A 25,334-nucleotide genomic window follows, 5' to 3' on the forward strand; every position below is an offset into this window, starting at 1 on the left:
CTAATCAGTGATGCTCCAGCGGCCACGGACGCACGGTGTTTCTTCCACCAGCCACGCGTGAGCCCAGCAAAGACTTCCATTGAGGGCTCCCTCGGGGCGGAGCCCGAGACGCCAGGGACGGGACCCCAGCGGGCGCGGTGGGCGGGACTGACAGGCGGCGCGCGCTATAAAGTGGGACTCGCGGCCCCCGGCGCGCGCTTGCGGGAAGCGCGTGGGACGTGACCTCCGTCTCGGTGAGTCTTCCAGAGGTTGGCCTCGGCGCCGTGCGGTCTGCGGTGCAGCTTTGCGCGCTGCGCTGGGAAGCGCGTGGCCTGAGGTCTCGGTGGCCCGGTCGTGGGCGTGCCTGTCGCGTGGACGGGCTCAAGGGTGCTGCTTGGGGCCGCGGGGGCGCTCGGGTTGGGGCCGGGGTGTCGGGATGCGGACACTTTCGGGGACGGTGCCTTCCGCCAGGTGCGTGGAGCTGGGGCTGCCGGGGCCGGTCTTCCTTTGTCTGCGCCTTAGCCGGGCTACGCCATTTCTGCTGCTCACGTCGCGGGTCTTGTCCGCCATCTTACCCGTTTTAGGTGACAGGGAGGGGGGGTGTGTGTAACATAGAATTTTCCTCCCAGTGACAGCCCCGTGCTACCTGCAGGTTCTCTCCGTGGGAAATCTCTACCACTGCCCCTCCCCCGTGAGGGATTTTGACATTTTTGTGCAACCTAGAACACGTAAGGGCTGGAGGAGGATGGGGTGTAGGGGCGGATACAAGATACGGAGTTACCAAGGCGGAAGTGAGTGCACGTGGAGGCCTGGATTGCTTCGGAGCAGCAGGTAGGAGTAGCCAGGAGAAAGGAAGTCAGGCCTTTTTTCACCTGCAAGAATACTAATACTGTGTTGGTCCTGATGGTGCAAGCATGTCATCCCAGCTACTCGAATTTCGAAAGTAAACTATATATTTAACCCAGAATATTTTAACCACATGTTCACCTCTCAAACAGCCCTTTTCTGCCCGGTCAGTGCCATTATCACACTTGATTAGACTCTTTCCTCCTGGGATCCTGCTCTTCTCTTTGTGTTCATTGTGACGGCATCTGCCACGTGCCTTTCTTAGGGTGGTTCGAATCTGGCTGAGTAAAGTCCTTGTTTATATCATTTATATCTTTAAAGTGTTTTGTGTTGGTTTTGTGTGTGTGTGTGGTTGGGTTTTTTGTTGTTGTTGTTGTTATTGTTGTTTTCTCCTCCACAGAACAGTCATTTCTCCTACCAGGTACTTTGGAGGGATTTGTGTCTTTACAGGTTTTGGTTTTCAATGTTGCTAGCAGATACAGTCAAGACAGGAGCATCAGAGTCCTCTTCATGGTGTGGGTCCATAGGGAATCTATGGACCTCTGTCACTGGGAAAGTTGGAGCAACTAGTGGATTTTGTGTTTATAGCTTGGCCACCATCCCTGAAGGCAAGTAGCCTTGACATTACAGAAGGTCTGAGGCTCCCATGATGTTTAGCACTGGGCTCCGATCATCCTTGAGGACACAGTGCCCCTCCAGGATCTTTGACACCTGGAGGGTCTGAGGGGCTCTGGTTTTGATGTTCTACACCTGTGGCCTGTCCCAACACATATACCCTCACCAAGTCCTTCCTGTATTACAGGTGTATCTTGAAGCCGAGTAACCATCCACCGTCATCGCGTGGTGAGAACCTTCACTTTTTGGTCTGTCCACACATAAAAGAGTATACCTTTTCTCTTAGGTCACTTTCCGTAATTTGGATCAGTAATTATGGGAATGTTACATATTAAAACTCTCAGGAGACCCGTCAGCTAGTTAGTAAAGATCCCAACCCTGCTGTTCATAACTCCATACTGGTCTACCAGTCAGTGAGCCATCTCACATAAATTTGGGTGTTTTAGGTGGAGCAGACACATCAAAGGCTGGGTAAGGTGCAGAAAGGACCCAATTATCAAACTCGGTAGAGGGAGCAAAATGGCTGTCAGCATTATCATCTGCCCACTGGATTTTGGACTGGATACAGTGTACTTTTGAGCATCCTGTAAGTCCTAGCAAATCATGTGTATATAAAAAAGATTATGTTTTTTAGAAAAAGAACCTTGAATTTACATAGGAGTCATTATTAAAATAATAATCAGAAGACAGGAATGTGTGTTAATCTGAAAAAGAACAAGTTCTCGGCTCCAGGAGAATTTCTTCTTGTTTCATGTTCCACTAAGTCAGAAAGCAGCAAGACAGATGTGCTATTGTCCACCCCACAACCATATGGGGCTTAGAAGCATCTCAAATAGGAGTTGCTGGGGCTGGGTTTTTCATTCTTAATTATGTGGCTACATCTTTGGACAGCTCATTTCTACACAAAATTTAGACTCGGACTAAAACTGAGTTCTTGCGGCCCAGCAGAGCAGAATGACCATGAGTTCACGGCCAGCCTGGGCTGTTGGGTGGAGGAGAAGGCCACAGTATTTGAGGAAACTGAGTTCCCCAAATCCCACCAGGATCCTAGCAATACGCAGGTGGCATTTTTCATCCACAGAAGACTCTGGCAGCAAAGTCATTGCTTCCCCAAGTTGCAGTATGGAACAGTGTTGCTGACCTCAAGATCAGGCAGGGTGAAGAGTTGGTTTGGGGGAAGTGGGCCTACAGGAAAAGCAGGAGCCATTGAGGCACATGTTCACCACATCCTGGGAAATTCGAACAGGCCTGAAACTGAGCCATGAGACCAGGACCAGCCTCTCTCTCCTTTGTCCCACATTCCCAAGGACAGAGTGTCAGTCTTTTTGCAGCAGAGCAGCTGGAAGGCACCAAGTAGGGTCAGGGTGGACAGTGAGGGATACCTGCTTATAATCTCAGCATTCCATGTGGCTGGGGCAGGAGGATCCTGAGTTCAAATCCAGTCTGGGTTACATACAAAAATAATTAAGATGGACTATGGTATGGTAGTGTGTATCTGTAACCCTCTGCTTTAGGAGGTAGAGGCCATACTGTCCTTGGGATATCAGAGAGGGAGTGTGCATATTACCGGGACCCCTGTGATGTCCAGCACTGGGCTCTGACCACCCTGAGGACATGGTGCCCCCCAGGGACCTTTGACACCCAGGGGTCTGAGGGGTCCTGGCTACAAAGGGAGTGGATGGGGAAGTTGTGCTTTCATGCTTCTCACCAGCCTCTTTCCCCTCCTGCCAGCAGACGGGGAGTTCCTCCAGATAGCCAGGCTTCCCTTCAGGTAAGCAGAAGGGTTGTCGGAGGCGGGGTAGAGATCTTGGGACAGCAGGTACCAACAGCTCAGGTCAGACTCCGCTCGTGCTTTCTTAGCACTGGAGACATTGTGCTGTAAGAAATGCTGTTGGTGTTTATGCTCAGGGACCCCTGTGATGTCCAGCACTGGGCTCTGATCACCCTGAGGACATGGAGCTCCCCAGGACCTTTGACACCTGTGGGTCTGAGGGGTCCCGACTCCAAGGAGGAGTGAATGGGGGGGGGAGGTATCATGGTCCTTCTGCACCTTACCAACTTCTTTCCCCTCTCCTTCCTGCCTACAGGTGGTTCCTGCAGACGGCCTGCTTCCCCAGGTAAGAACAGCGGGGCTGTCTGGAATTGGGGTAGGGGTCTTAATGCTAATCACATGAGCTCCATTCAGACAATAGGAATGGGTAAAGAAGCCTGACCAGGTTGCTATGAGGCATCCTGTCATACTGCTCTTGGTAACCCCCATGATGTCCAGCACTGGGCTCTGACCACCCTGATGACATGGTGCAAGCCTCCGGGACCTTTGACATCTGGGGGTCTGAGGGGTTTCTGTTTCAGGGGGATGATAGGTGGGAACGTGACCCTTCGTCACTACTACCATGCCCTGTGTCTTTTTGCAGCTCCGCAGCAACATTGCTTCTAGCCCCTTGCTGTCCTAGCCTTGAGGCTGTAGGGCCATGGCGGAGAGAGTGCTCGTACCCACCCAGATAGGTCGGGGGGACCGCTACTACACATACACGGAGCTGTTGGCTATCTCACGGCGTTTCAAGCAAAACCCCAATGAGCTCATGGTCACCTGGATCCTGCGGGTGTATGACCAGGGAGGTCCTGCCCTGTCCTTGAATTCCGGGGAGCTCGGGTTGCTGGGTGACCTCACGCATGATGCCATCTTTAACTACCGCTGCAAGGCCCTGCGAGGGAGCGGCTGCCAGACGCTGCTGAGCTGGCTGCTGCAGGCCTGGCGCCAGCGCTGGGAATCCTCCCTGCATTTTGAGGCCACTGAGCTGCCCTTTAGGCCTTGGACCACCATGGAGGAAGGCATCCAGCTGGTGCGCGAGCTGGGTATGATTGAGTGGATCTACCTTGACCCGGAAGGGCCTGTGGACCTGGCCCCAGAAGATGTGGCCTTCACTCAGAGCCTGCAGCGGCGCCTGCTCACAGCAGCACCCTCTGAGCTGCGGCTCTCACTGGTCAGTCTGCTGGTGCGTGGCATGACGGTACTAGAGGCTGTCATGGAGATCCAGACCATTGCTGACGTGGGCCTGCTTTGGCGCCAGAGCCAGCCAGGCCGCACCAAGCTCATGCTGGGGCCCAACCCAACTCGAAAGGACCTCCTAAGCTGGCTGCTCAGCCACGGCGTGCCCCGAGAGCAAGTGGACAGGCAGCCTACTAAGGTACTCCTGGAACTGTACATCAAAGAAGCCAAGCGCAGTCGTGGCCACCCCAGCTATGGGCTGGCTGAGGAACAGCCCCCACCACCTCCCTACTCCGACCAGGCCTGTGGGGAGGAGCCACCTGTGAGGCACGACTAGACCTGGACTGTTCGAGAGCACACTTGCACCCTAGGGTTGAAGGTGGGAAGGTTAATCTCACGGAGGCAGCTTGCAACCTAGGCCACTAGGAAAGAAACAGCTTGGCGTACCTTCCCCACGTCTGTCCCTCCAGCACTTAGTGCCAAGTCCAGTGGTCCCCAAAGAGGGGTGTGCATGTCCCCAGCCACACAGTCCATGTGGGAAGTAAGCCACGGGTGGCCATTTGCTGCGGATCTAGGGTGCTTATGGCCCTGAAGTTAAACCCCTTGGGTTGGAGCCTAAGGTCATGCTGAGGTGGGTGGCCACTTCAGGGTCCCCACCCCTCTGCCTCCACGTGAGCCCCAAAGCACTACATACAGGCCATCTTGAATTTTTTACTTTTTCAATGCAACACTTACATAATATTTTAGGTAGAGGCCACACTTGATGGACTTTACTGGGTGGTTGACACTTTAGGGCCAGTCTCCCTATTTTAAAGGCTCAACATTGTAAACTTTTCTAATGCAGCATTTTTACTTTATATTTTATTTTGAGCTTATGTGACACTTTGGTTTTGGGGAGAGGAGAGCCCCCTTTTGTAAAGACTTTGCTTTGGGGACCCTGTCCCCGTTTTCTTTTAGCCATGCCTTTCCCTTTTGAAGCACCTTCCAACTGGGTCTGGTGTCCCTGGCTGCACACATGGCCCCTGGCCAATGTAGGTCTGGATTTAGTGGAGGGGCGAGGTAGGCAGCCCTGGAGCTTCTGCCTTCGTGAGTTCCTATTAAATGGCTGGTTCGTGGCCCTCTGTGGGGTGTGCTGTTTGACTTGGTCCCGGCGCGGGTAGGATCGGGGTAACGGCCTGGATCCGGGGCAGGTGAGGCACAGGCTTGCTTGCCCACCTCTGGCCTGTTTCCAGAGGATGCTCCAGCGGTCTGCTGAGGAAAGGTGGGCTGGTGGGGGCCAGTCACAGCCACCGGCTGACCTTAGCCCTCCCTACCTCTCCCCTAGCAGCCTGCGTTTGGTTCGAGTTTATGTTGGTTCTTGTGAACCAGACCCTCTAGCTCACTCAGGCTGTCCTGGGATTCCAGGGGATGCTCCTTAGCTTCCTCAGGACTTGGGGTCTTGTACCTCCCCCAGATAGAAGCCTGGCCTCCTCTCAAGACAACACCCTTTGATTTTCCCATGTCAGTTGTGGCAATGGGTGTGGGGCTCCAGGTGATGCCAATGGCGTGATTGCTAGGCTGTAGGGAGTGGGGTATGGGTGCAGGCTCATCAACAGGTCATTGAGGAACTTAGGTTAGAGATGAGTGAGGCTTTCAGAAGACACTGGTTACCTTAGCCAATACCCTGGGAAACCCCTGTCTCCATCTGATTCAAATTGGGGTACTAGGTGACCCTGAGACAGCCCCATCTGTTATGCCACCAGCAGTAATTGCTGGGAGTAGAGGTGCTTAAGGGCATTCCAGTCCTATGTGGTCTCGGGCTGTAGGCTCTCGCCCGCACCCATGCTTACTGCCTGCACAGGGCCTGGGGCCCACCCAGCCTTCATCCCCACACGCGCGAGCACAGTAAGTGACAAGTCAGAGAAGCAGGTGAGCACACGTGTTGGGGTCCAGTGTCAGCTGAAGGGGTGCTTTTGTGTCTATCCATTCCCCCTCATACAGCCCCTCCCAGGGCCCTCAGGCAGCTGGGCCTCCAGGCCAGCAGGCCCAGCCCTAGGCTCAGCACAGCCAACACGGCCACAGCTCCAGCCAGCAGGGGCACCGTGGCTGCAGGAAGAACATGGGGGTTGTGAATCCCAGGCCTTGGGAATTCCCCACTCCCACCCCTGTGCAGAGGGCTGTCACCTGGGGGGCTGGTAGGCTCATAGGAACCATGGCAGGGGGCCCCGTGAGCTGGAGGCCTGGCTGGAGCAGTCAGTTGCTGGAAGCGCCCAAGTGGACAGGGGGCTGGGCACCCAGGGACCCTGAGCGGCAGGGGCGGGCGGGAAGTGTCATTTCGGTAGATGAGAGAGATGGTGACATTCCTGGAGGTGGAGAGGTCAGTAGCATCACCTATTCCCCCCTGAGAGTCCATCCCACCCAACGCCAAGCCATCACCCATCCTCACTCTCCATCCTCCTCCTCAGGGTCTCTGGAGCTCCCCCGGAACTCAAAGGCCATGCAGGCGGCATAAGGCGGGGTGTTCCCATCGTAGAGGCCTAAGGCCCCCTGGAGGGCCAGCAGGGTGCTGTCGTGCTGCAGATAATTCCATTGAGGGGGTGAATTAGGACCCCAGAAACGATTCCAGAGCACTCCTATCTACACACCACGGGCATTCTGTAATGACTGTCCAGACGTGCAGATTGTGCCTGGGCAGTTCCTCTGACCCCTCCTCCATCTTTACTGTTTCTAGTGATGCAGTCCCCTAAGACTACATGTTCTTACCACCACCACCCCTGCCACCCACGTAGCCGCAATGCCTGTCCTCCCCAAGGACTCACAGCTGAGTACATGACCATCTTGAGGGGCAGCCCCAGGCGCTGGGCCCGGGTGAAATTGCTGAGGATGGCATCCAGCAGAATCCCTGGTGGACAGGAGCAGAGTGCTTATATGCCCCCTCCCCACCTGAAGACCAGGTCCCCCAGCCCCATGGGCCCCACACCTCACCCCCTGTCAGCTGGGCCTTTTCGGCTGCCCTGGGTGGGCCCACATGTGCCCTGATATCCAGAGCTGAAATCTGTGACAGAGTCCTCAGGACGTCTGGGGAGGCCCAGGATGGAAGGGTGAGGCCATGGGCACGCTGGGGAGAGAGGAGAGAGGGCCTGGAGAGGAAGTCCCCAGTCACACACACACACACCCATTTGTTTTGTATGTGCTTTGTGCGATGCATGTGTGTGCCCACATGTGCATGTGTGTGTATAGGTTAGAGGTTACCTGCAGATGTTTCTCAGGACTGCTCAACCTAACTTGAGGGTCTCACTGGCCTGGAACTCTACTAGTGGGCAAGGCTGGCTAGCCACTGAGCCCCAGGGATTCTCCTGTCAAGACCTCAGTACCAGGATTTAGCTGTAAGCTGCTACATCCAGGTTTTTCGTGTAGGTGCGGGCAGTCCAAACTCAAGCGCTTTCCTGACAGCCAGTCCTGCAGACCCTGACCCTCATTCAAACCCCTCAAAGGTCAGCTCACCACAGTGTGGGCCAGAGCAGGTACCAGACCAGAGTCCTTACCAAGAGATGCCTTGGAATCTGACATTTGGGATTCTAGATGGATCCAATGAAATGGTACCGGGAAAGGGGTGTATTAAACTATGCCACCATCCTCCCGGCCTGTCACTATGCAGAAGGGGAAGCCAGTGTACACAGGGCTAAGTCACTTGTCATAACGAGCAGCCCGTCAAGTGCAGACCTGAAGTCCCCGCTGGGAGAGGAAGAGGACCCACCTGACAGATGAGCGTGTCCAAAACTTTCCATGCCCTGCGGAGTGGTTCTCCAACCAGTGACAACCCCGTGAAGTTGCCCAGGCGGGTCAGGAAGTCCTGGATGGAGATGCGGAGTTGGGTGAACCCTGACCAATCCTTGCTTGACACCCAAGCCTACCACAGCACTCACCGTCCAGCCCTCCAGGGCCTCCTGGTAGTCAGCTGCCTCCGTGGACTCCCGCAGCAGCTCATGGTACCGAGGACAGCTGCGCATGGGAAACCTCAGCAACTGGGGGAGACTGAGGCTCAGAGAAGACAGCGGGAGTCTGGGGTCTCACAGTCGGCCATGCCTCTCTCCCAGCTTACCCCTCTGGACCCACCAGGGACAGTCTTGCTAATAACTGTTCTGTGCTTGGAAGCCCAGAAGTGGGTCCAGCTGGCTGGAAGCTGCCTCTGGCCCTTTCCAGCTCAGTGTTACGTTTTGCTTTCATCCCTTTTTGTGTATGTGTGGTGCTGGTTATGGAACCCAGGACCTTGGACAAGCCAGGCAATCCCTCTACCTCTAAACCATAGCCCCAGCTCCTCACTGGGAGGTTCTAGATGGGTGCTTTACCACTGAGCCACACCCCCAGTCCCTCCTCATTGTGGGGTTCGAAGAGGAGGGTTCTGCCACCGACCCACATCCCAAGTCCTCTTGTTAAACTTTTCACTTTCACAAAGTGTCTCTAAGGTTCCCAGAATGACCTTGAACTCAAGGTCCTTCTGTTTCTCCCATCAGATCCAGCCCCCCTGACCTTGTCCTCAGACACGGGCACTGTGTGCACTGGAATGGGCTTCCAGTCAGCCTCGGGACTTCCAGGGGCAGCCTCAGGGAACAGCCCAGCCAGGTTGGCCTGTGCACTCTCCAGTGTGCGGTCAAAGTCTGTGCTGCGGATGTACACCTGGGGTGGATTGGGGCGGTAGAAAGGTGCAGGCTGAGGTCAGCAGTGTTCCAAATCAAAAGCTTCAAATTCAGTCAGGCATTGAGGGTCACGGGTCAGAGATGGGTGGTGTGTTAGACTGTATGGGTCTCCCGAGGTGTGGAGAGTTAAGATCAGGTCAAGGGGTTTGGAAGTGAAAGGTCAAGATGTTGAAGGTGGGAACTGAATAACAGCCCTCTGAGGAGTCAGAGTCAGGCCAGAGGGCAGAGGTCAAAGGCTGGAGGTGGAACTGGGGGTGTTGCTCAGTGATGGAGGACTTGCCGGGGTATTGTTTGGTTGAAGCATCATCACCTCAGCCCTAACATCCTTATCCAAAAAAAAGTCTGGAATGTTGGGTGGAAAGTTCCATTTCAAGCCCCTTTCCCTGGGAGTTGCCTCAGTCCAGGCTCCGCCTCCAAGAAAACCTGCCAAATGGTGACCCGTCCCCAGGGAGGGCCAAGACCATTCCCATAGGCTATTTAAACTGCCCCCCACCCCCCCGAACAAACACATGGTCTCCCAGGTTCTCCGTTCCCCTTCTCCATGTTTTCCCAGAGGGCCACCCCGGAGCACTGGCATCCATTAAATCTGGGCTTCTTTTAATTTGGTTTGATTTGGTCTAAGTTGTATTATGCATTGGCAGAGAGGCTTGTTGGGCCAGAAAAACAAAAAACAAAAAAAACTTAACAAGTAAATATAGGCCTAAAACCCTGCCAAGAAACCCCACCTCCTAAGAAACATCAGGAAGGCAAAACAAGGATCACAGACTGAATCAGGTTCAAAGGTCAGAAGGTCAGGATGGAATCGTTGGGAATCAAGACAAAGGCTGAGGTTGGGTCAGTGGTCACACTGTGTCATAGTTTGAGGTCAGAGGTCAGTGTAGATTCCTTACTGACTCAAAAGCCCATGGGAGTGCAAGACAGGCTGATAGAAACTAAAGAAAAGATGTGAAGACCAAAGGCTTTGGGACTAAAGGTCAGCAAAGTACCTCTTCACGCCGGAACTCTGGGCTCAGGAAGGCCTTGTACCGCCTCCTCAGGAATCGGCCAAGCTCCAGCTGCTGGCGGATCCCCTCCTGGGAACAGAGGCCGGTCTCAGCGGACTGTCATCACCTGGCTCCCAGCCCTCTTCCTCACCCTCTTTTCCTCCTCACCTTGGTCAGCTGGCCCAGGCCTCGAGGCCACAAGGTGGAGGCAGCTTCCTTGTGTGGGTCTGTGGGGTAGGAGGCCAGTGGGGCCCGGTCGCCATGACGGAACACCTGGGGATGTTGGAGAACCAGGTCAGGGTTGGTCTGGGAGGTAGAGAGTGAGTCAGGTGGGGTGAGAGGCTGCGCACCAGAGCCACAAACAGCAGGGGCCCCTCCAGCAGGGTCTGGGGTGGTAGCAGCAGCAGCAGCAGCAGCAGTAAGGGTCCAGCGGTGTGGCACTGAGACCCAGGCTCGGCCATTTCCACAGAGAGCAGACGCTGAGCTCAGCCTCCGTCTGTGCTGTGGCCTCACCTGCTCATTAGCTTCAGACTCAGCCCCCTGCCAGCAGCGCAGGCCCCAGCATGCTCCCCAGCTCTGCTCCAGGCTAGGGATCCTGGGATTAACCTGGTTCGTCTTCACAGACCCCCCAGGAGGTGTCCATATGACCGCCAGCATCCCTGCTGTGCTGATGGGGAAGTTGAGGCACAGCCTGAGGAACCATCTAGGAAGTGGCAAGGCTGAGAGGTAGTTACAGGGAACCCCACCCCCACCCCTGCTTCCCCAGGTCTCCCCATTCCTTTTCTAAAATGTTAGGAGTCTCTGAGGCCTCCTTGGACTACTTGAAGATTCCAGTTTCTTCCCACACCACATAAAAATGATTAAAACCAACAGGGCCCTGTAGCACAATACCCAAGCCAGAAGCAGACAGACCAGGTTCAAATCTCACCATCACCAAGTTACTTTGTTCTGTGTGCCTTCATCGCCCAGCGCAGATCGGATGAGTTCAAAGCACTTCAGAGAACCTGTTTGAGAAAGAAACTGTTGAGAAGTTGTGTTTGCAACCACACAGCAAATGACCCCAAAATTCAGCAATTTGTACATGCTGAAGTACATGCATGCAGGAGTACATGCGTGTGGAGGCCAGATGTCAGGTGTCTCTCACTTACCCTGGAGCCTGCTGATTCACGCTAGACTGAGCTCCAAGAATCCTCCTGTCTCAACCTCACAAACTCTGGGATTACAGTCACAAGCCACTGTGCCAAGATCTTTAACACGGGTACTGGGGAGTAGAACTCAGAACCTTGTGCTTGTGAGGCCAGTGAGCCACCTCCCTGGCCCCAAGCTCAGTATCTTAAGGCAATGAGTTGTTATTGCTCATGGGTTTTATGGGTCAAGAATTGAGAAGGCTTAGCATAGAGAGAGTCTAGCTGTTTAATTTTTGAGATTTTTTTTTTTTTGAAGTGGTGATTTGAGTCAGGGTCTCACTATGTAGTTCTGGCTGTCCTAAAACTCAGTATGTAGACCAAACTCACAAATCTCTGCCTCTCAAGTGCTGAGATTAAAGGTGTGTATCAATCACTACATCAGGCCATGATTTTACTTATTTTTATTTTATATGCCTATATGTATATGCATGCATGCCCACAGGGGCCAGAGAGGGCACTGGATCCTCTGGAACTGGAATTACAGATGGTCCCAAGGTACCCTGTGAGTTCTGGAAACTGAAGCCAGGTCCTCTTGTTTAATACTGCTATCACTTGACACAGGCTGAGCCAGTGCTGGACCGTGGGACTACATCTCTATCCACAACACCTGACCCCTTGTTTAAATGTTGTAGATAGAATTGTGCTGCTTTGCCCAGGTTAGCCTTGAACTTACTCTGCAGCCTGGACTGGCTAGAACTCACAACACTCCAGCTTCCCAAGTGCTCAGATAACAGTCAGCCGCAGAGAACCCATGATGCCCAGCTGCCCTGGAGGTCCCAGATCCACAGTTTGTGAGACTGGAAATCACAGCATCCTCAGGCCACGCATCCACCACCAGCTAGGAAGGAGGACCACTGGATTCCATAATCTGGTGTCCCCTGCTTCTCCCTCTTTTTGAGTACATATGTGTGTTTATTCTTTTTCTTCATTGAAATGTATTACACTTGTGGGGTGGGGGACCCGTGTGGCATAGCACATACACAAAGGTCAGAAGAGAACTTGTCAATTCTGTCCTTCTGCCCTGTGAGTTCTGGGAGTGGACCTCAGGCCCTCAGACTTGTCAACAGGCTACCCACTGAGCTATCTCGACAGCCCTTAATTGTTTTATGTATTGGCATATTCGCTTAGTAACAGGGTCTCAAGTATCTCAGGCACCCTCGGGCTCTCTCTGCACCACGTAGCTGAAGGTGACTTTGAACTCCAATCCAGACAAAAAGAGCAACAGTGGACCCAAGAAATTATTCCAAGTCCAGCATGGTGAACCAGTGGGGAGACTCAGAAGCAGCTGCAGTACCAGAAAGTCCCACAGAGGGATGATGCAGGGAGGCTGTGTCACTGGGGTCCTCTGTGCAGGCACCTCGCAGGCGGCTGCTCTTAGGCTCCCAGCTACTGCTTATGTGACTTGTGAATCTGCAAAGATACCTCGAGCTTCGTGAGCCTCTCGAGCCTTCTTCCCACCCTGGACTAGGGAAGCACCTGCACCACAAACAGAAGTTTCTTCTGTGTGTAGAGGCCAGAGGTCAATGCCAAACGTCTTCCTTAGTTGCCTTTCACCTATTCTGATGGCTGTCACTGAGCCTGGAGCTCACTGATTTGGCTAGCAAGCACCAGGGATCTCCTGTCTCCACCTCTGCAGTGCTAAGGTAACAGGCACATGTGCCACACCTGGCTTTTTATAGGAGTGCTAGGGAATTGAACCCAGGCCTTCGTGGTTATGTGATAAGTGCTTTACCCACTGGGCACCTCCCTTGCCCCTTATGAAGGATATGTTTTCTTTATAATGCAAACAAAAAATGGCTCAGACATCTTTATTTTTTTATTTTTAGTTTGTTTTTTTTCAGACACGGTTTTTCTGTGTAACAGTTCTGGCTGTCCTGGAACTCACTTTGTAGACCAGGCTGCCTTGAACTCACAAAGATCTGCCTGCCTCTGCCTCCCAAGTGGTGGGATTAAAGCATGCGCCACCACCACTCAGCTAGGGTCAGACATCTTTAAATGACTCACCCGAGGTCATCCCACTACAGAGCTGGGATTCAAGCCCACACAGGAGGTTTCCCACCCTGTCCTCAGTGTCCAGGTGCGGGCTTCACTGCAAAGGCCTGGGCCTCTCTGTGCACAGCTAGCAATATTTGTGAAGGTGATGGCAGTTCAACACGTGTGTTCATCTAGCCGCTCCTTTGTTTCTCCAGTATCCTGGGGAGCCGTTCTAAAGGCACAGAGCGCTGCATGGTCCGACTCAAAGTGCCTGGCTGTCTGTGGTCCACCATGATGCTCCGCCACCCTTACAAACTGGAGACCAAATTCTGGTCTAACCCCTGACATGAGGACCCCATGTTTCCTAGACCATCGGGCCTGTTCTCCACACCTCAGGCATTCTCCTGCCTCAAGATACCAGAGTCACTCTGTCCCTCCCCTGCTCACAGTTCTCCCACCCCCTGCACACTCCAGGGAAGAAAACAGAACTCAGTGTGGAGATCCAGTTCTGGACTCTCCAATCTCTTAGGTTTTGATGCTGGATTTGGGTACCACACGTGACAGTCCATGCCCACATTCCCTTCTCCCCAGGCTCCAGTGTGAATGTCTCTTCTACCCAAAATGCCCTTCCCTGGTCACCATGGTCACCATTCTGGTCTCCCCGACAACCCCCTCCCATTCTTGAGGCCTCTTTCCTGTCTGACTCAGAGGCCTGGGGGAGGGAGGTCAAATCGCTGTGTGGTTAGGACCCATGGCTGTGAACTTGCAGGAAGTGAGGACGGGTGAAGGGACGGGCAGGGGTGGGGACAGGGAGGGGAGGGAGCTAACTTCTGGCCTCCTCCTCCTCTCCCAGAATGTGACCTTGGCCATGGCCGTGTTCACCATCCTAGCCTCCATCTACTTCTTCAACAAGGTGAGGGGAAGACAGAGTGCAGGAGGGTCTGTGTCTCGTGTCTCTGCATTTGCCCTGGTAGCTTTTCTGTACCAAGTTGCCACGTGTCTCCATCACGCTTCTGTCTCTGCTCTAGGCTCAGCAGTGAGAAGCCATGGCTCCCCAGCCCACCAACCCAGTCTCGCAGCAGTGAAAAGCCATGGCTCCCCAGCCCACCAACCCGGCCTCGCAGCAGTGAGAAGCCATGGTTCCCCAGCCCACCAACCCAGTCTCGCAGCAGTGAAAAGCCATGGCTCCCCAGCCCACCAACCCGGCCTCGCAGCAGTGAGAAGCCATGGCTCCCCAGCCCACCAACCCGGCCTTTACCTGTTCTACCATCGCTCTGGCCTCTGAGATCTAATAAATGTAACGGCATCAGATCAAGGCTCCCTACTTCCTAAGTCCTACTCCCCACAGGTCCAGGGACTGCACGTAGTCAGCCAAAACCTCAGTAGGAAGAAGCCACTTATATGAGTGTTCAGAACCCCAAACAGGGGATCTGTTAGCCCACAATCTCCTTCCTAACAGCTTCTCCAACCTCTCCAAGTAAATGCCCTGAGGAACACACCTGTCCAAGCAAATTCATTTCCACCCAGTGTCCGAGGCAGTGGCACTGGCCCCTAGATCTGAGGGAGGAGGCTGGGCCCTGGACCTCTGAGTCTGAGGGAGGAGGCTGGGCCCTGGACCTTTGTGTCTGAGGGAGGAGGCTGGAGCTTGTAACCCTAGGTCTGAAGGAATAGGGCTGGATTCTGGACCCCTGGGTCTAAAGGGGAAGTTCTGGGAACCGAGGCAGGAGTGACAATGACCTGTGTTCTCTAGTTGGAGGACGGGGTCCAGCATCTGATCTGGGTTTTGGGAAGTGAGCAGAAGTCTTTAGGGCACATGGGTATCTGGAGGGCTTTTCAGCTCTGAGGGTGAGAGCACAGAGAACTTCCAGGGTCCGAGTCTCTACCTGGAACCAAACAACTTGTTCAGGTCTTAAAACTTATCACTTCTCTTTGAGAACTCCTGCCAGCCAAAGGTGGAAATCTGTTTAACAGAAGATCACGCTAAGGATTAATGATGATCAGAGGTGTGAGCAGAAGTTGTGACTGCAGCAGAGTCTAGGTGGACATAATTCCTCTTAGTTATCTTCTCCTCTTTTCTTAGCAAACTCCTATTCAATGGTTACCACCTGCCATCAAATCCCTTTCTTATATGAGTGTTCAGAACCCCAAACAGGGGATCTGTTAGCCCACAATCTCCTTCCTGCCAGCTTCTCCAACCTCTCCAAGTAAATGCCCTGAGGAACACACCTGTCCAAGCAAATTCATTTCCACCCAGTGTCTGAGGCAGTGGCTTCTGAACACGGTATTCACTGGGTTTCAGGATAAGGACTAGAAATTTCCAATCACAAACAGATTTGTGCTTCTAGTTAGCTCAGATCTGTGCGATTTTAGTGACTTTCAAGCTCTTGGGACCAAGCGGAACTGGCGATTGCGCTCTCTGCTGACTAGAGCCTGTAACAGCACTCTGTACTCAAATACAGTGACTGCAGAATCAGAAATAGCCGCATGGTGGCAATGTCGGACTGTCGTCCCACATTCTAATTGGCCTCATGCCTGGGCTCTCTCCTAGGCTCTTCCCAAACCTCCACCACCTCCTGTCATTCGAGTGGCCTGTCTCCAACCAAAGACCATCCAGCACCTCCCCCACCAGACACCTCTGCTATATCCTTAGCCCCATAACTCAAAAATGGTTGAGCAGCTACACCCTGTGGCTTTTCACATGCCGTGCCCCACACGGGGCCCTTCACAACATCTATTTTGCACATCCTCCTCTGAAAGAATTCCTTCCTGCCTCACCCCCTCACCTCAATCCCCAGGTGGGCTTGACTGCCAGTGGTTTTTCCACAGCTTACCCAAGTCAACCTTTACTTCCTCCATATCCCTCCTCCCCCCCAGGGCTTGACTGTTTGTGAGGTTTCTGTGTCCTCAGGGAGCTATCAGCTTAGCATTTTCTCAACCGCATTTCTCAACCGCAGTCCGGTGGAGATGGATGCGTCTCAGATTGGCTGGGTGAAGAGCCATGGAGGGCTTGGTCAATTCCCGCCACTAAGCTTGCGGTGGGATGGAGCATTGAATTCTGCCCTGAATGCTCCCCAGGGTGCTGTGGATGGGCAGTTGGGGTTCTGAGGCTGTCTTTATTGGGAGGAAACTGAGTGCTTCCCAGACGTAGCTCTGCTGCCTGAGAAATTATTTTTTAAAAAGTTTATTAGTTTTTATGCATACAGTCTTCTGCCTACAATGTATGTCTACAGGCCAGACAGGTGCACCAGATCGTATTACAGATGGCTGTGGGCCTCCTTGTGGTTGCTGGGAACTAAGGAATTCTTTAAGAGACCTCGACTCAGATAAAGATGGAACTCTTTTTTTTTAAATTATCACTATTTTATTTCTAAAAATAAATATTTGCTATGTATCAGGATTGCATTGTATGGTTTAAAGATTATAATTTAATTAATCGGTTATCTCTGAGTCAGGGCAGCTGGAACTTCCTATATAAGCCTCATCTGCCCACCCCTACTGGGATAGAAGGGTGAGCCACCACCGCCTGGCTTTTATTTTTAAATTACATGCATGTGTGGAGTGTTGCGTGTGTAAATGCATGTATGGGGGGGGTGTCCATGGAGGCCAAAAGAGGGTGTCAGATCCCTGAAGCTGGGATAATGGGCTGCCAACTGCCAGACCTGAGTGCTGGGAAAGTAACTCCTAGCTCGGGCTCTCTGCAAAAGCAGCAGGTGCTCCCGCGGGGCAGCCACGAGAAGCTAAGTCTGGGCAGATCACCCAAAGGAAGTTCTTTTTTTTTAAAAAAAAAAAAAAAACCTTTTTTATTTAACTTTATTATGTTCGTTGGTGTGAAGGTGTCAGATCTCATGGAACTGCATTTTCAGACAATTGTGAGCTGCCATGTGGGTGCTGGGAATCGAACCCGGGTCCTCTGGAAGAGCAGTCAGTGCTCTTAACCGCTGAGCCATCTCTCCAGCCCCTAAAGGAAGTTCTTTACTTCCAGCTATTATCACCTGCCAGAGTAGGACTCAGCCATCGATAAATTTAATAAAAGGTCTGAGTCTCAGTAGTTTACCCTGAGGCAACGCCTGGTTACAGGAGGAACCACAAGCTGAGATTACCCGACCTCCACCCAAGAACAGACCATCCAAAGGAAATGCCTGGCATTCTAACCATTGTAGATGGGAACACCTGCCAAAACACATTCACCAGGACATCCCTAGACAAATGTCAGTCAATCAAGAGTCCTGAACCTCAGAGACCACTCACCCCCACCTTTGCTACTATAAAACCCTATTTTAATTGAGCTCGGGCCTCTTTTATTCCAATACATTGAACACGCGCCGAGAGACGGATTTGCCTTAGCCCTGGTGTCTTGTCACAGCTATGAAACAGTAACTTAGACAGGTGTCTTTGTGTTGTCCCTGTGTATACCAGAGTAAATAAATAAAATTTATTTTAAAATTAAATTAAGATTAAAATAAAGGCTCTTTGCTTTTACATACGGGACTTGGTCTCCTTGTTGGCTTTTGCGGGGACTTTATGGATTTGGGCATAACACTCCTAACCACTGAGTCATCCCTCTGGCCTCGTGAGTCAGTGTGAAACCGAGTTGGAATTAAGATCTTAGGACTGAAGAGATGGCCCAGTGGTTGTGACTCCAGTGTTGGGATTTGATGCTTCTGGGTCACTACACAGGTCATGTGCATGACATCATACAGACAAAACACAAACAGAAAATGTCAAAAGTGAATCTCTTTTAAAAAGTATAGCTAAGTAAAATGAGGACCCTTGTCTGACATTCCAAAACCCACATGAAGCAGGTGTGGAAGCAAGAAGCTGGGATCAGGGCACCTCAGTGCCCAGAGGGAAGGTGCACACAGGAGAACCCCCGACACTCTGGTATACCCAGTGACAACGCAAAGACACCAGTTTCACAGGGTTGGCCCAAGCTCATCGTGGCAGGGAGTACAGGCAGCTGTGGTGCTGGGGAAGCAGCAGAGAGCTTCCATCCTGATCCACAGACAGAAGCCGCAGGCAGAGAGAGGCTCATAGGGCCCGCTGTGGGCTTTCGAAACCTCAAAACCCATCCCAAGTGACTTCCTCCAACAAGACCATGCCTCCTCTTCCTCCTAATTCTCAAATAGTGCCACTCCCTGGTAACTAAACATTCAAATATATGAATCTATAGGGGCCATTCTCATCCAAACCATCAGGGCACCCTGTCTCCCTGCCTCCCTCACACCTGCCTGCCCCCCTTCCTATCTCCCCCACACCTGCCCCCCTCTCTCCCTGTCTCCATCACACCTGCCTGCCCCCCTCCCTATCTTCCTCACACTGCCCCCCCCCCCCCCCGTCTCCCTCACACCTGCCTGCCCCCTCTCCCTACCTCCTTCACACCTGCCCCCTGTCCCTGTCTCCCTCACACCTGCCTGCCCCCTCTCTTCCTGTCTCCCTCACACCAGTTCTATCTATGTGCCTCAAGGGAGCCTCCTGGTTTCTGTCTTTACCCTGTAAGCTGCCCTGTCTGTCACCCCGCTGTCTGTCAGAACCTCTGTCTGCCTCATTGCATGTGACTCTACAGTACCAGCTGCTCACCTCACCTGGGTGCTCTATGCACCCCCAGGTCTTTCTTTCTTTGGGTCTCAGTCCCTCTTTTCTAAGTCTCTCTCTCCTCACCCCACTTCATGTGCCTTCATTTCAGCCCACCCCACATTTTCAGAAGACAGGAGTCCTCCACCCCAGACTGTACCCCACTTCCTCAGGCTGCCCCAGAGCCTCTAAGCCTCCACCCCCAGTTTCTGGGTTCCTCTGCTGCCTCCTCTTCTCCTTCTCCTTGAGGGAACCTCAAGATCTGGCCCAGCCATATCCGGATTTTCTTATCCCCACACACATAGAGCAAGTCAATCACAGCAGAGTGAACCCCAGAGGTCTCAGCAACACCCACATATCCCTCAACTGCAGGCCGGACCCCCACATGTCCAGGGACTTGAGCAGCAGCAGAAGATGGACAGGCTGGCCGCAGTGCCCCCTGGAGAACCTCCTCGAGATCCCAGCCAGCTGCAGCTGCTTCTGATCACCCCCAGTGGCACCCCAAACCCAGAAACTAGCTGATCCAGTGCAGAGTTCCAGGCTGAGGGGTCCTGGCCGTGCCTGGAGGATTCCAGAGTTGTCCTGTTGAAAGGGTCACTCCAGCCGTTTCAGTTCCTCAAAGTTCCCAGGGCTTTCCCAGCCAGGCCCAGTAGAAGGATCCAGAACCCACCAGGCCAGATAACTATTTGGCGAACTATATAATGACCCAGTGCCCAGGATGGTTGGAGCAAGGAGGTACAGTGGTCAGCGGCCAGTCATTGGCACTGAAAGTCAAGAAGGCCAGATGTGGATCCAGGTGGCCCAGAGGCCCGGCACCTGTGGGATCAAATGAAGCTGAGAGGTAGGAGCCCCAAGAAGATGATGTCAGCTATGAGTTGGAAGAACAGGAAGAAGGGATTCTCCAGCCTAGGCCAGCAGTCTGTGACTAGCCGTGTCCAGGAGGTAAGAGACAACTGCCACCAGAGAGAAGAGGAGAAAGAGAATCACTCAGGGCAGGTTCTGGCTGCTGCATCTCCACAGGGTCCTCCATGGCTGTATGGGGCTGGAGGTACAAACAAAGCCTCCACATCAGAGCACACTGTCCCAAGCCTCTCAGACCCGCACCTCAGGGACGGTTCCTCCTGCATTGTAGTACCTAGAACAAGCCACATACTTCACACACACACACACACACACACACACACACACACACACACACACACACACACGTCTATGCACCATGTGTGTGCAATGCCTGTGGAGGCAAGAAAATGTGGCAGATCCCCTAGAACCGGAGTTAAAGAAGTTTGTAAGCCACCATGTGGGAGCTTGGAACTGAACCTGGGTCCTCTGGAAGAGCAGCCTATGCCCTTAACTTCTGAACCACCTCCCAGCCCTGGATTCTATTATCTTAACACCTAGACTACATGAGACCTTGGGTGAACACACTTGGTGAAGCACTGGCCTAGCTAGCAGGAAGCCCTGGGTCCCAGGGCTTAGAGACACAGGCCTGCAATTCCAGAACTTGGGAGGTACAGACAGGAGTAGGGGCAGTGGGAACTGAGGGGATGAGGACAATGGGAACTGAGGGGGAGGGGGTGGGGACAGTGGGAATTGAAGGGGTAAGAACTGAGGGAGTGAGAACAGAGAACTGAGGGGGTGGGAACAGTAGGAACTGAGGGGGTGGGGACAGGGGAACTGAGGGGTGGGAACAGTGGGAACTAAAGGTGTGGGGACTGTGGGAACTGAGGGGGTAGGGACAGGGGAACTGAGGGGTGGGAACAGTGTGAACTGAGGGGGTGGGAACAGTGTGAACTGAGGGGGTGGGGACAGGGGAACTGAGGGGTGGGAACAGTGGGAACTGAGGGGGTGGGGACAGTGAGAACTGAGGGGGTGGGAACAGTGTGAACTGAGGGGGTGGGGACAGGGGAACTGAGGGGATGGGGACAATGGGAACTGAGGGGGTGAGGACAGTGGGAACTGAGGGGATGGGAACAGTAGGAACTGAGGGGGTGGGGACAGGGGAACTGAGGGGTGGGAACAGTGTGAACTGAGGGGGTGGGGACAGGGGAACTGAGGGGTGGGAACAGTGGGAACTGAGGGGGTGGGGACAGTGAGAACTGAGGGGGTGGGGACAGGGGAACTGAGGGGGTGGGAACAGTGTGAACTGAGGGGGTGGGGACAGGGGAACTGAGGGGGTGGGAACAGTAGGAACTGAGGGGGTGGGGACAGGGGAACTGAGGGGTGGGAACAGTGTGAACTGAGGGGGTGGGGACAGGGGAACTGAGGGGTGGGAACAGTGGGAACTGAGGGGGTGGGGACAGTGAGAACTGAGGGGGTGGGAACAGTGTGAACTGAGGGGGTGGGGACAGGGGAACTGAGGGGATGGGGACAATGGGAACTGAGGGGGTGGGGACAGTGGGAACTGAGGGGATGGGGACAATGGGAACTGAGGGGGTGGGGACAATGGGAACTGAGGGGGTGGGGACAATGGGAACTGAGGGGGTGGGGACAGTGGGAACTGAGGGGGTGGGGACAGTGGGAACTGAGGGGGTGGGGACAATGGGAACTGAGGGGGTGGGGACAATGGGAACTGAGGGGGTGGGGACAGTGGGAACTGAAGGGTGGGAACTGAGGGGGTGGGGACAGTGGGAACTGAAGAGGTAGGAACTGAGGGGGTGGGAAAAGTGTGAACTGAGGGGGTGGGGACAGGGGAACTGAAGGGTGGGAACTGAGGGGGTGGGAACAGTGGGAACTAAGGGGGTGGGAACAGTGTGAACTAAAGGTGTGGGGACTGTGGGAACTGAGGGGGTAGGGACTGAAGGGTGGTAACAGTGGGAACTGAGGGGGTAGGAACTGAGGGGGTAGGAACTGAGGGAGTGGGAACAGTGGGAACTAAAGGTGTGGGGACTGTGGGAACTGATGGGGTAGGGACAATGGGAACTGAGAGAGTCAAGGGAATGGGAACTTTGGGAAACGAGAGAACCCTAGGAGTGGACCATGGGACTTAAGGAAAACATGGGAACTGTGGGAAGTAAGAGAACCCTGGGAAAGAACGGGTGAGTGTCAAACCATACTGGAATCAGCCTGTGACCTGGATCCCAGGAGCTGCCCCCATAGCAGCCTTGTCTCATTTCCCTGTCCACTCTCCCTTTCAGCTTTGGTGCGTACGTATATTAGGCACTGAGAAGCAGAGCTACAGGATGGGGGGGGGGGGTGCGCACCTAATCCCAGCACTTCAGAGGTGGTTCAAGGCTAGCCACAGTCACAGAGTGAGGTTGAGGCTAGCCTGAACTACACGAGACCCTGTCCCAAGGAGAGAGCGATGAAGACACGAAGGAAGGCGTGTGAACAGGAACAACAATGGCTGCTCTCACCACAGAACTGGCTTCTCCAGGAGAATCTGTCCCCTCCCTAGTGCCTATCAATGTCTCCTCTCAACTTGTCTTGCATTTATCCTCTGATTCTCTTTCTCGCTTCTTGAACCATTTGCTAATTTCCTTTTGGACCTTGTTTTTCTCCTCCTGAGATTTAAATCTACAGATCTTCCTCTGTGTATAACTTTGATGTTCCTGAATGAAGTGTGGCTTTTGCTTGTGTATCCCTAGAGCACAGAAATTCTTTCAAAGGGCGCTCTCCAGTGTCCAAGGAGGTCAGAGTTCTTTCCCTTTTCTTAAAAAAAGAAATTTACTTTTATGAGAAAAAAAAAAAAACATCACGGTTGTTTGCCTGTAAGCCCCTTAAGGCATGGGAGTAGCTAACTCCACACCCCCCACTCCTGAGGACCTCCTGACCTGCTAGGCCCTACTCCCCAGAACCTTCTAGCAGGGGGACACAGCCCTCACGATGCAGGCAAACAAGCTCCACCCTACAGAGTACAAGGCCCAAGATCAGGCCACAAAATCCCACCAATGCCAGGCCACCCTGAAAAGCTCTACCCACGCCCCCAAGAAACCCTATGTAAAGCCTGCCTCCCACTCAGTTCCTTGCCGCTTCTCTCCCATGCAGAGGCAGAGGCAGCCTCCCTCCTGTGTTTTTACCAATAAATGGCTTGTGTGAGGTTTGCTGTGCTGTGTGACTATTGTATTTCTTTGCTCCCAACTGCCAGGATACCTTTCCCCTCATGTGTGTCTGTGTGCTGTGTGCCCACAGTGCCCTCACAGAAACCAGAAGAGGGTGTTGGAGCTCCTGGAACTGGAGTTACAGGTGGCTGTAAGCTGCCATGTTGGCTTGGGGTCAAACTGGAGCCCTCTGGAAGAGCAGGCAGTAACTCTTGACCATTGTACTGTCTCTCTTGTCCTTTGTTTCTATGTGACTGTGTCTGTGTGGGGTATGTGCATGCGAGTGCATTGTCTACAGAGGCCAGGAGAGGGCGTCAGAGCACCTGCAGCTGGAGTTCCAGGCGGCCGAGAGCCTCCTGGGGTGACGACGACAGCGGGGTGACAGTCGGGTGAGGTTGTGGCTGTTCAGCTGAAATGTCCTGTTCTCAGTACACGAGGCTGAGGATTCCCAGATAAATATCATGATCCACACTTACGCAGGCTTTCAGAGGGTTCAGGAAATTCCTGAAATGGACTATCGTGTCATCTCGTTTAGTTTTTCTTTCCTGTTTCTTGTTTTGCTTTTTTTTTTGATTTTGCTTTATTGATATGAGACTGAATGCTTGTTTTGCTTTTTTGTTTAAGTTTTTAAATCAGCAGATAGTAATTACACCCAATAGTAAGTTTTATTATGACGTGTTCTTTCGTGTTTATAATGTAATGTTTAATCATATCCATCCCCCTTTCTTTCTCCTGTCCACCCACTCCTACTGAATGCTTTCCTTTCCCTGCTAGTCCCTGTCGTGTGACATTATTCCTGCGGAGATACAAACATCTATTCACTCTAAACTGGGAACTGAGGACAGACCAAAGAGTGGGTGCCACCAAAGTCCATCTTGATGAACCAATGAGATTTATTGAGATTACGTACAGGGATGTCGGGGACCTCTGAGTGCCAGCCTCAGTGTCCCCTCAGGGTTCAGAAGAAGAGTCACAGCAAGTGCAGTACTTCCATCTGAGGGTGAAAATGAACTCTCCACTATGTACTGTTCTGTATCAGCTTCTTTATTCCTGTCCTGCCGGTCTCCTATTCTGTAAAGTTTCCAGTTTATACACACACACACACACACACACACACACACACACACACACAAAACAAAGGCAACTCTCTGAGCTTGCACACCCTTTATTTTTGAAGGTCCCAATGTGATCTGTATCCTCTATATCTGACTCCTTTCCTGACTGCATGTCCCGCCAAATGGAAGGTAGTTGCAGGGAGGTGGTTTCTGATGTGTCTAGGGAACGAAGCAGAGATTAGACCGTGGGAACCAAAGTTATTGACTATGTGACTAAATTTCCCACTGTAGGTCCCACGGGGGGGGGGGTGACCCAATATACCACTACATGGGAAAGAGCTGTGTCCAACAAGTCATACTCTGCTGAATCTTGCACGCAGGAAGAATGCTCATGGCTTCACAAGAGATCCACTGTGAGACTCAGTCTATATGCAAAAGGTGGTGGGGCCCAGCGCCTTGCGCACTGGGTTTGCTTCCATCAGAACGCATTCCTTCTGGTGGGTCAGCCTTCTGCCTTTTCAGCTGCAGTCTCGCTGCATGATTCCTGCAGACCACAGCACAGCGATATGGGTAGAGGTTAAATACAGGAGCAGAAATGTCTCCAAGACAGCTTACTTTTGGCCAAAGCCCATCCCAGCACAGGTGACAGCTCACAAAATCTGGGGCTCTGAGCACTAATGCTCACAAAGCTCTGGGTTTTGGAAACTGCGGGTTTCAATGTGAGGATTAGGAATGCCGTATAACTAAAATAGTCTCCAAATGCATTGGTTGCCACTGGCAGGGCGGTACACCCCCCCCCCATATTCAGGAAGACGATGCAAGAGAACCACAAGCTGAAGGCCGACATAGACTACATGGTGAAACATGTCTCAAAAACATAAAAAGGAAATTAGGGAGATGCCTCAGTGGAGAAGAGTGCTCAGTTTGCCGTCAAGAGGACTGGAGTTCAAATCCACATTTCCTGTGTCAAAAAGCAGGCATAGCCAAACATGCACATACAACCCCAGCACTGGGATAAGAAAGTAGGCAGAACAACCAATGAGGGGCTGGGGTGTGGCTCAGTGGTGGAGCCCTGCCTAGAATCCCCAGTGAGGGGCTGGGGTGTGGCTCAGTGGTGGAGCCCTGCCTAGAATCCCCCAGTGAGGGGCTGGGGTGTGGCTCAGTGGTGGAGCCCTGCCTAGAATCCCCCAGTGAGGGGCTGGGGTGTGGCTCAGTGGTGGAGCCCTGCCTAGAATCCCCCAGTGAGGGGCTGGGGTGTGGCTCAGTGGTGGAGCCCCTGCCTAGAATCCCCCAGTGAGGGGCTGGGGTGTGGCTCAGTGGTAGAGCCCTGCCTAGAATCCCCCTTGAGGGGCTGGGGTATGGTGACATATCTCCCCTTCATCACTCAAGGAAAGGCAGCACACAGCATGTTGGCTCTCG

At 53.1% G+C, this 25,334-nt stretch overlaps 2 protein-coding genes, 4 non-coding genes and 1 pseudogene across 22 annotated transcripts; 5 read left to right on the top strand and 2 right to left on the bottom strand.

Annotated features, from left to right (window-relative positions):
• Positions 1 to 124: 124 nt before the first annotated feature.
• LOC142837676 (uncharacterized) lies at positions 125 to 5,550 on the top strand. Of its 17 annotated transcripts, none has more exons than XM_075952912.1 (7): positions 148 to 233; positions 632 to 1,433; positions 1,628 to 1,668; positions 1,887 to 2,026; positions 3,172 to 3,211; positions 3,528 to 3,557; positions 3,855 to 5,550. In XM_075952912.1, the coding sequence occupies exon 7, from the start codon at positions 3,912 to 3,914 to the stop codon at positions 4,764 to 4,766; it is 855 nt and encodes a 284-aa protein (XP_075809027.1). In that variant the 5' UTR covers positions 148 to 233; positions 632 to 1,433; positions 1,628 to 1,668; positions 1,887 to 2,026; positions 3,172 to 3,211; positions 3,528 to 3,557; positions 3,855 to 3,911; the 3' UTR covers positions 4,767 to 5,550. The 17 variants fall into 17 exon arrangements, with proteins under 17 accessions (XP_075809041.1, XP_075809038.1, XP_075809035.1 ...); XM_075952910.1 differs by having other exon boundaries at positions 3,175 to 3,211; XM_075952913.1 differs by lacking the exon at positions 1,887 to 2,026 and having other exon boundaries at positions 632 to 810; positions 1,247 to 1,433; positions 3,175 to 3,211.
• Positions 1,464 to 1,556, top strand: LOC142837997 (small nucleolar RNA SNORD88). The gene has a single exon (XR_012908447.1). It is a non-coding gene; the product is annotated as a small nucleolar RNA SNORD88 (small nucleolar RNA).
• On the top strand, positions 3,010 to 3,100 carry LOC142837994 (small nucleolar RNA SNORD88). Its single transcript, XR_012908444.1, has one exon. It is a non-coding gene; the product is annotated as a small nucleolar RNA SNORD88 (small nucleolar RNA).
• LOC142837995 (small nucleolar RNA SNORD88) lies at positions 3,349 to 3,438 on the top strand. The gene has a single exon (XR_012908445.1). It is a non-coding gene; the product is annotated as a small nucleolar RNA SNORD88 (small nucleolar RNA).
• Positions 3,691 to 3,783, top strand: LOC142837996 (small nucleolar RNA SNORD88). The gene has a single exon (XR_012908446.1). It is a non-coding gene; the product is annotated as a small nucleolar RNA SNORD88 (small nucleolar RNA).
• An 851-nt stretch (positions 5,551 to 6,401) lies between the features above and the next one.
• Acp4 (acid phosphatase 4) lies at positions 6,402 to 10,549 on the bottom strand. Its single transcript, XM_075952908.1, has 11 exons — positions 10,439 to 10,549; positions 10,257 to 10,361; positions 10,092 to 10,178; positions 8,939 to 9,085; positions 8,335 to 8,433; positions 8,166 to 8,261; positions 7,394 to 7,526; positions 7,228 to 7,310; positions 6,855 to 6,982; positions 6,593 to 6,771; positions 6,402 to 6,514 (listed from the first exon to the last, which is right to left on the bottom strand). The coding sequence occupies exons 1-11, from the start codon at positions 10,547 to 10,549 to the stop codon at positions 6,402 to 6,404; spliced, it is 1,281 nt and encodes a 426-aa protein (XP_075809023.1).
• Positions 10,550 to 18,903: 8,354 nt separating this feature from the next.
• LOC142837832 (uncharacterized) lies at positions 18,904 to 19,850 on the bottom strand (annotated as a pseudogene).
• Between the last annotated feature and the right edge of the window lie 5,484 nt (positions 19,851 to 25,334).

This window comes from Microtus pennsylvanicus, chromosome 18, assembly GCF_037038515.1.
Source record: "Microtus pennsylvanicus isolate mMicPen1 chromosome 18, mMicPen1.hap1, whole genome shotgun sequence".
NCBI lineage: Eukaryota > Metazoa > Chordata > Mammalia > Rodentia > Cricetidae > Microtus > Microtus pennsylvanicus.

What these genes read in the sequence shown, in the direction of transcription:
- LOC142837676 (XM_075952926.1), top strand. Translation starts at nt 3,912, where the DNA reads ATGGCGGAGAGAGTGCTCGTACCCACCCAGATAGGTCGGGGGGACCGC.
- Acp4 (XM_075952908.1), bottom strand. Translation starts at nt 10,549, where the DNA reads ATGGCCGAGCCTGGGTCTCAGTGCCACACCGCTGGACCCTTACTGCTG. An exon ending in TGCCCGTGTCTGAGGACAAG is followed by an intron (nt 8,434 to 8,938) that starts GTCAGGGGGGCT and finishes AGTCTCCCCCAG; the next exon opens with TTGCTGAGGTTTCCCATGCG. An exon ending in AGGCCCTGGAGGGCTGGACG is followed by an intron (nt 8,262 to 8,334) that starts GTGAGTGCTGTG and finishes ATCTCCATCCAG; the next exon opens with GACTTCCTGACCCGCCTGGG.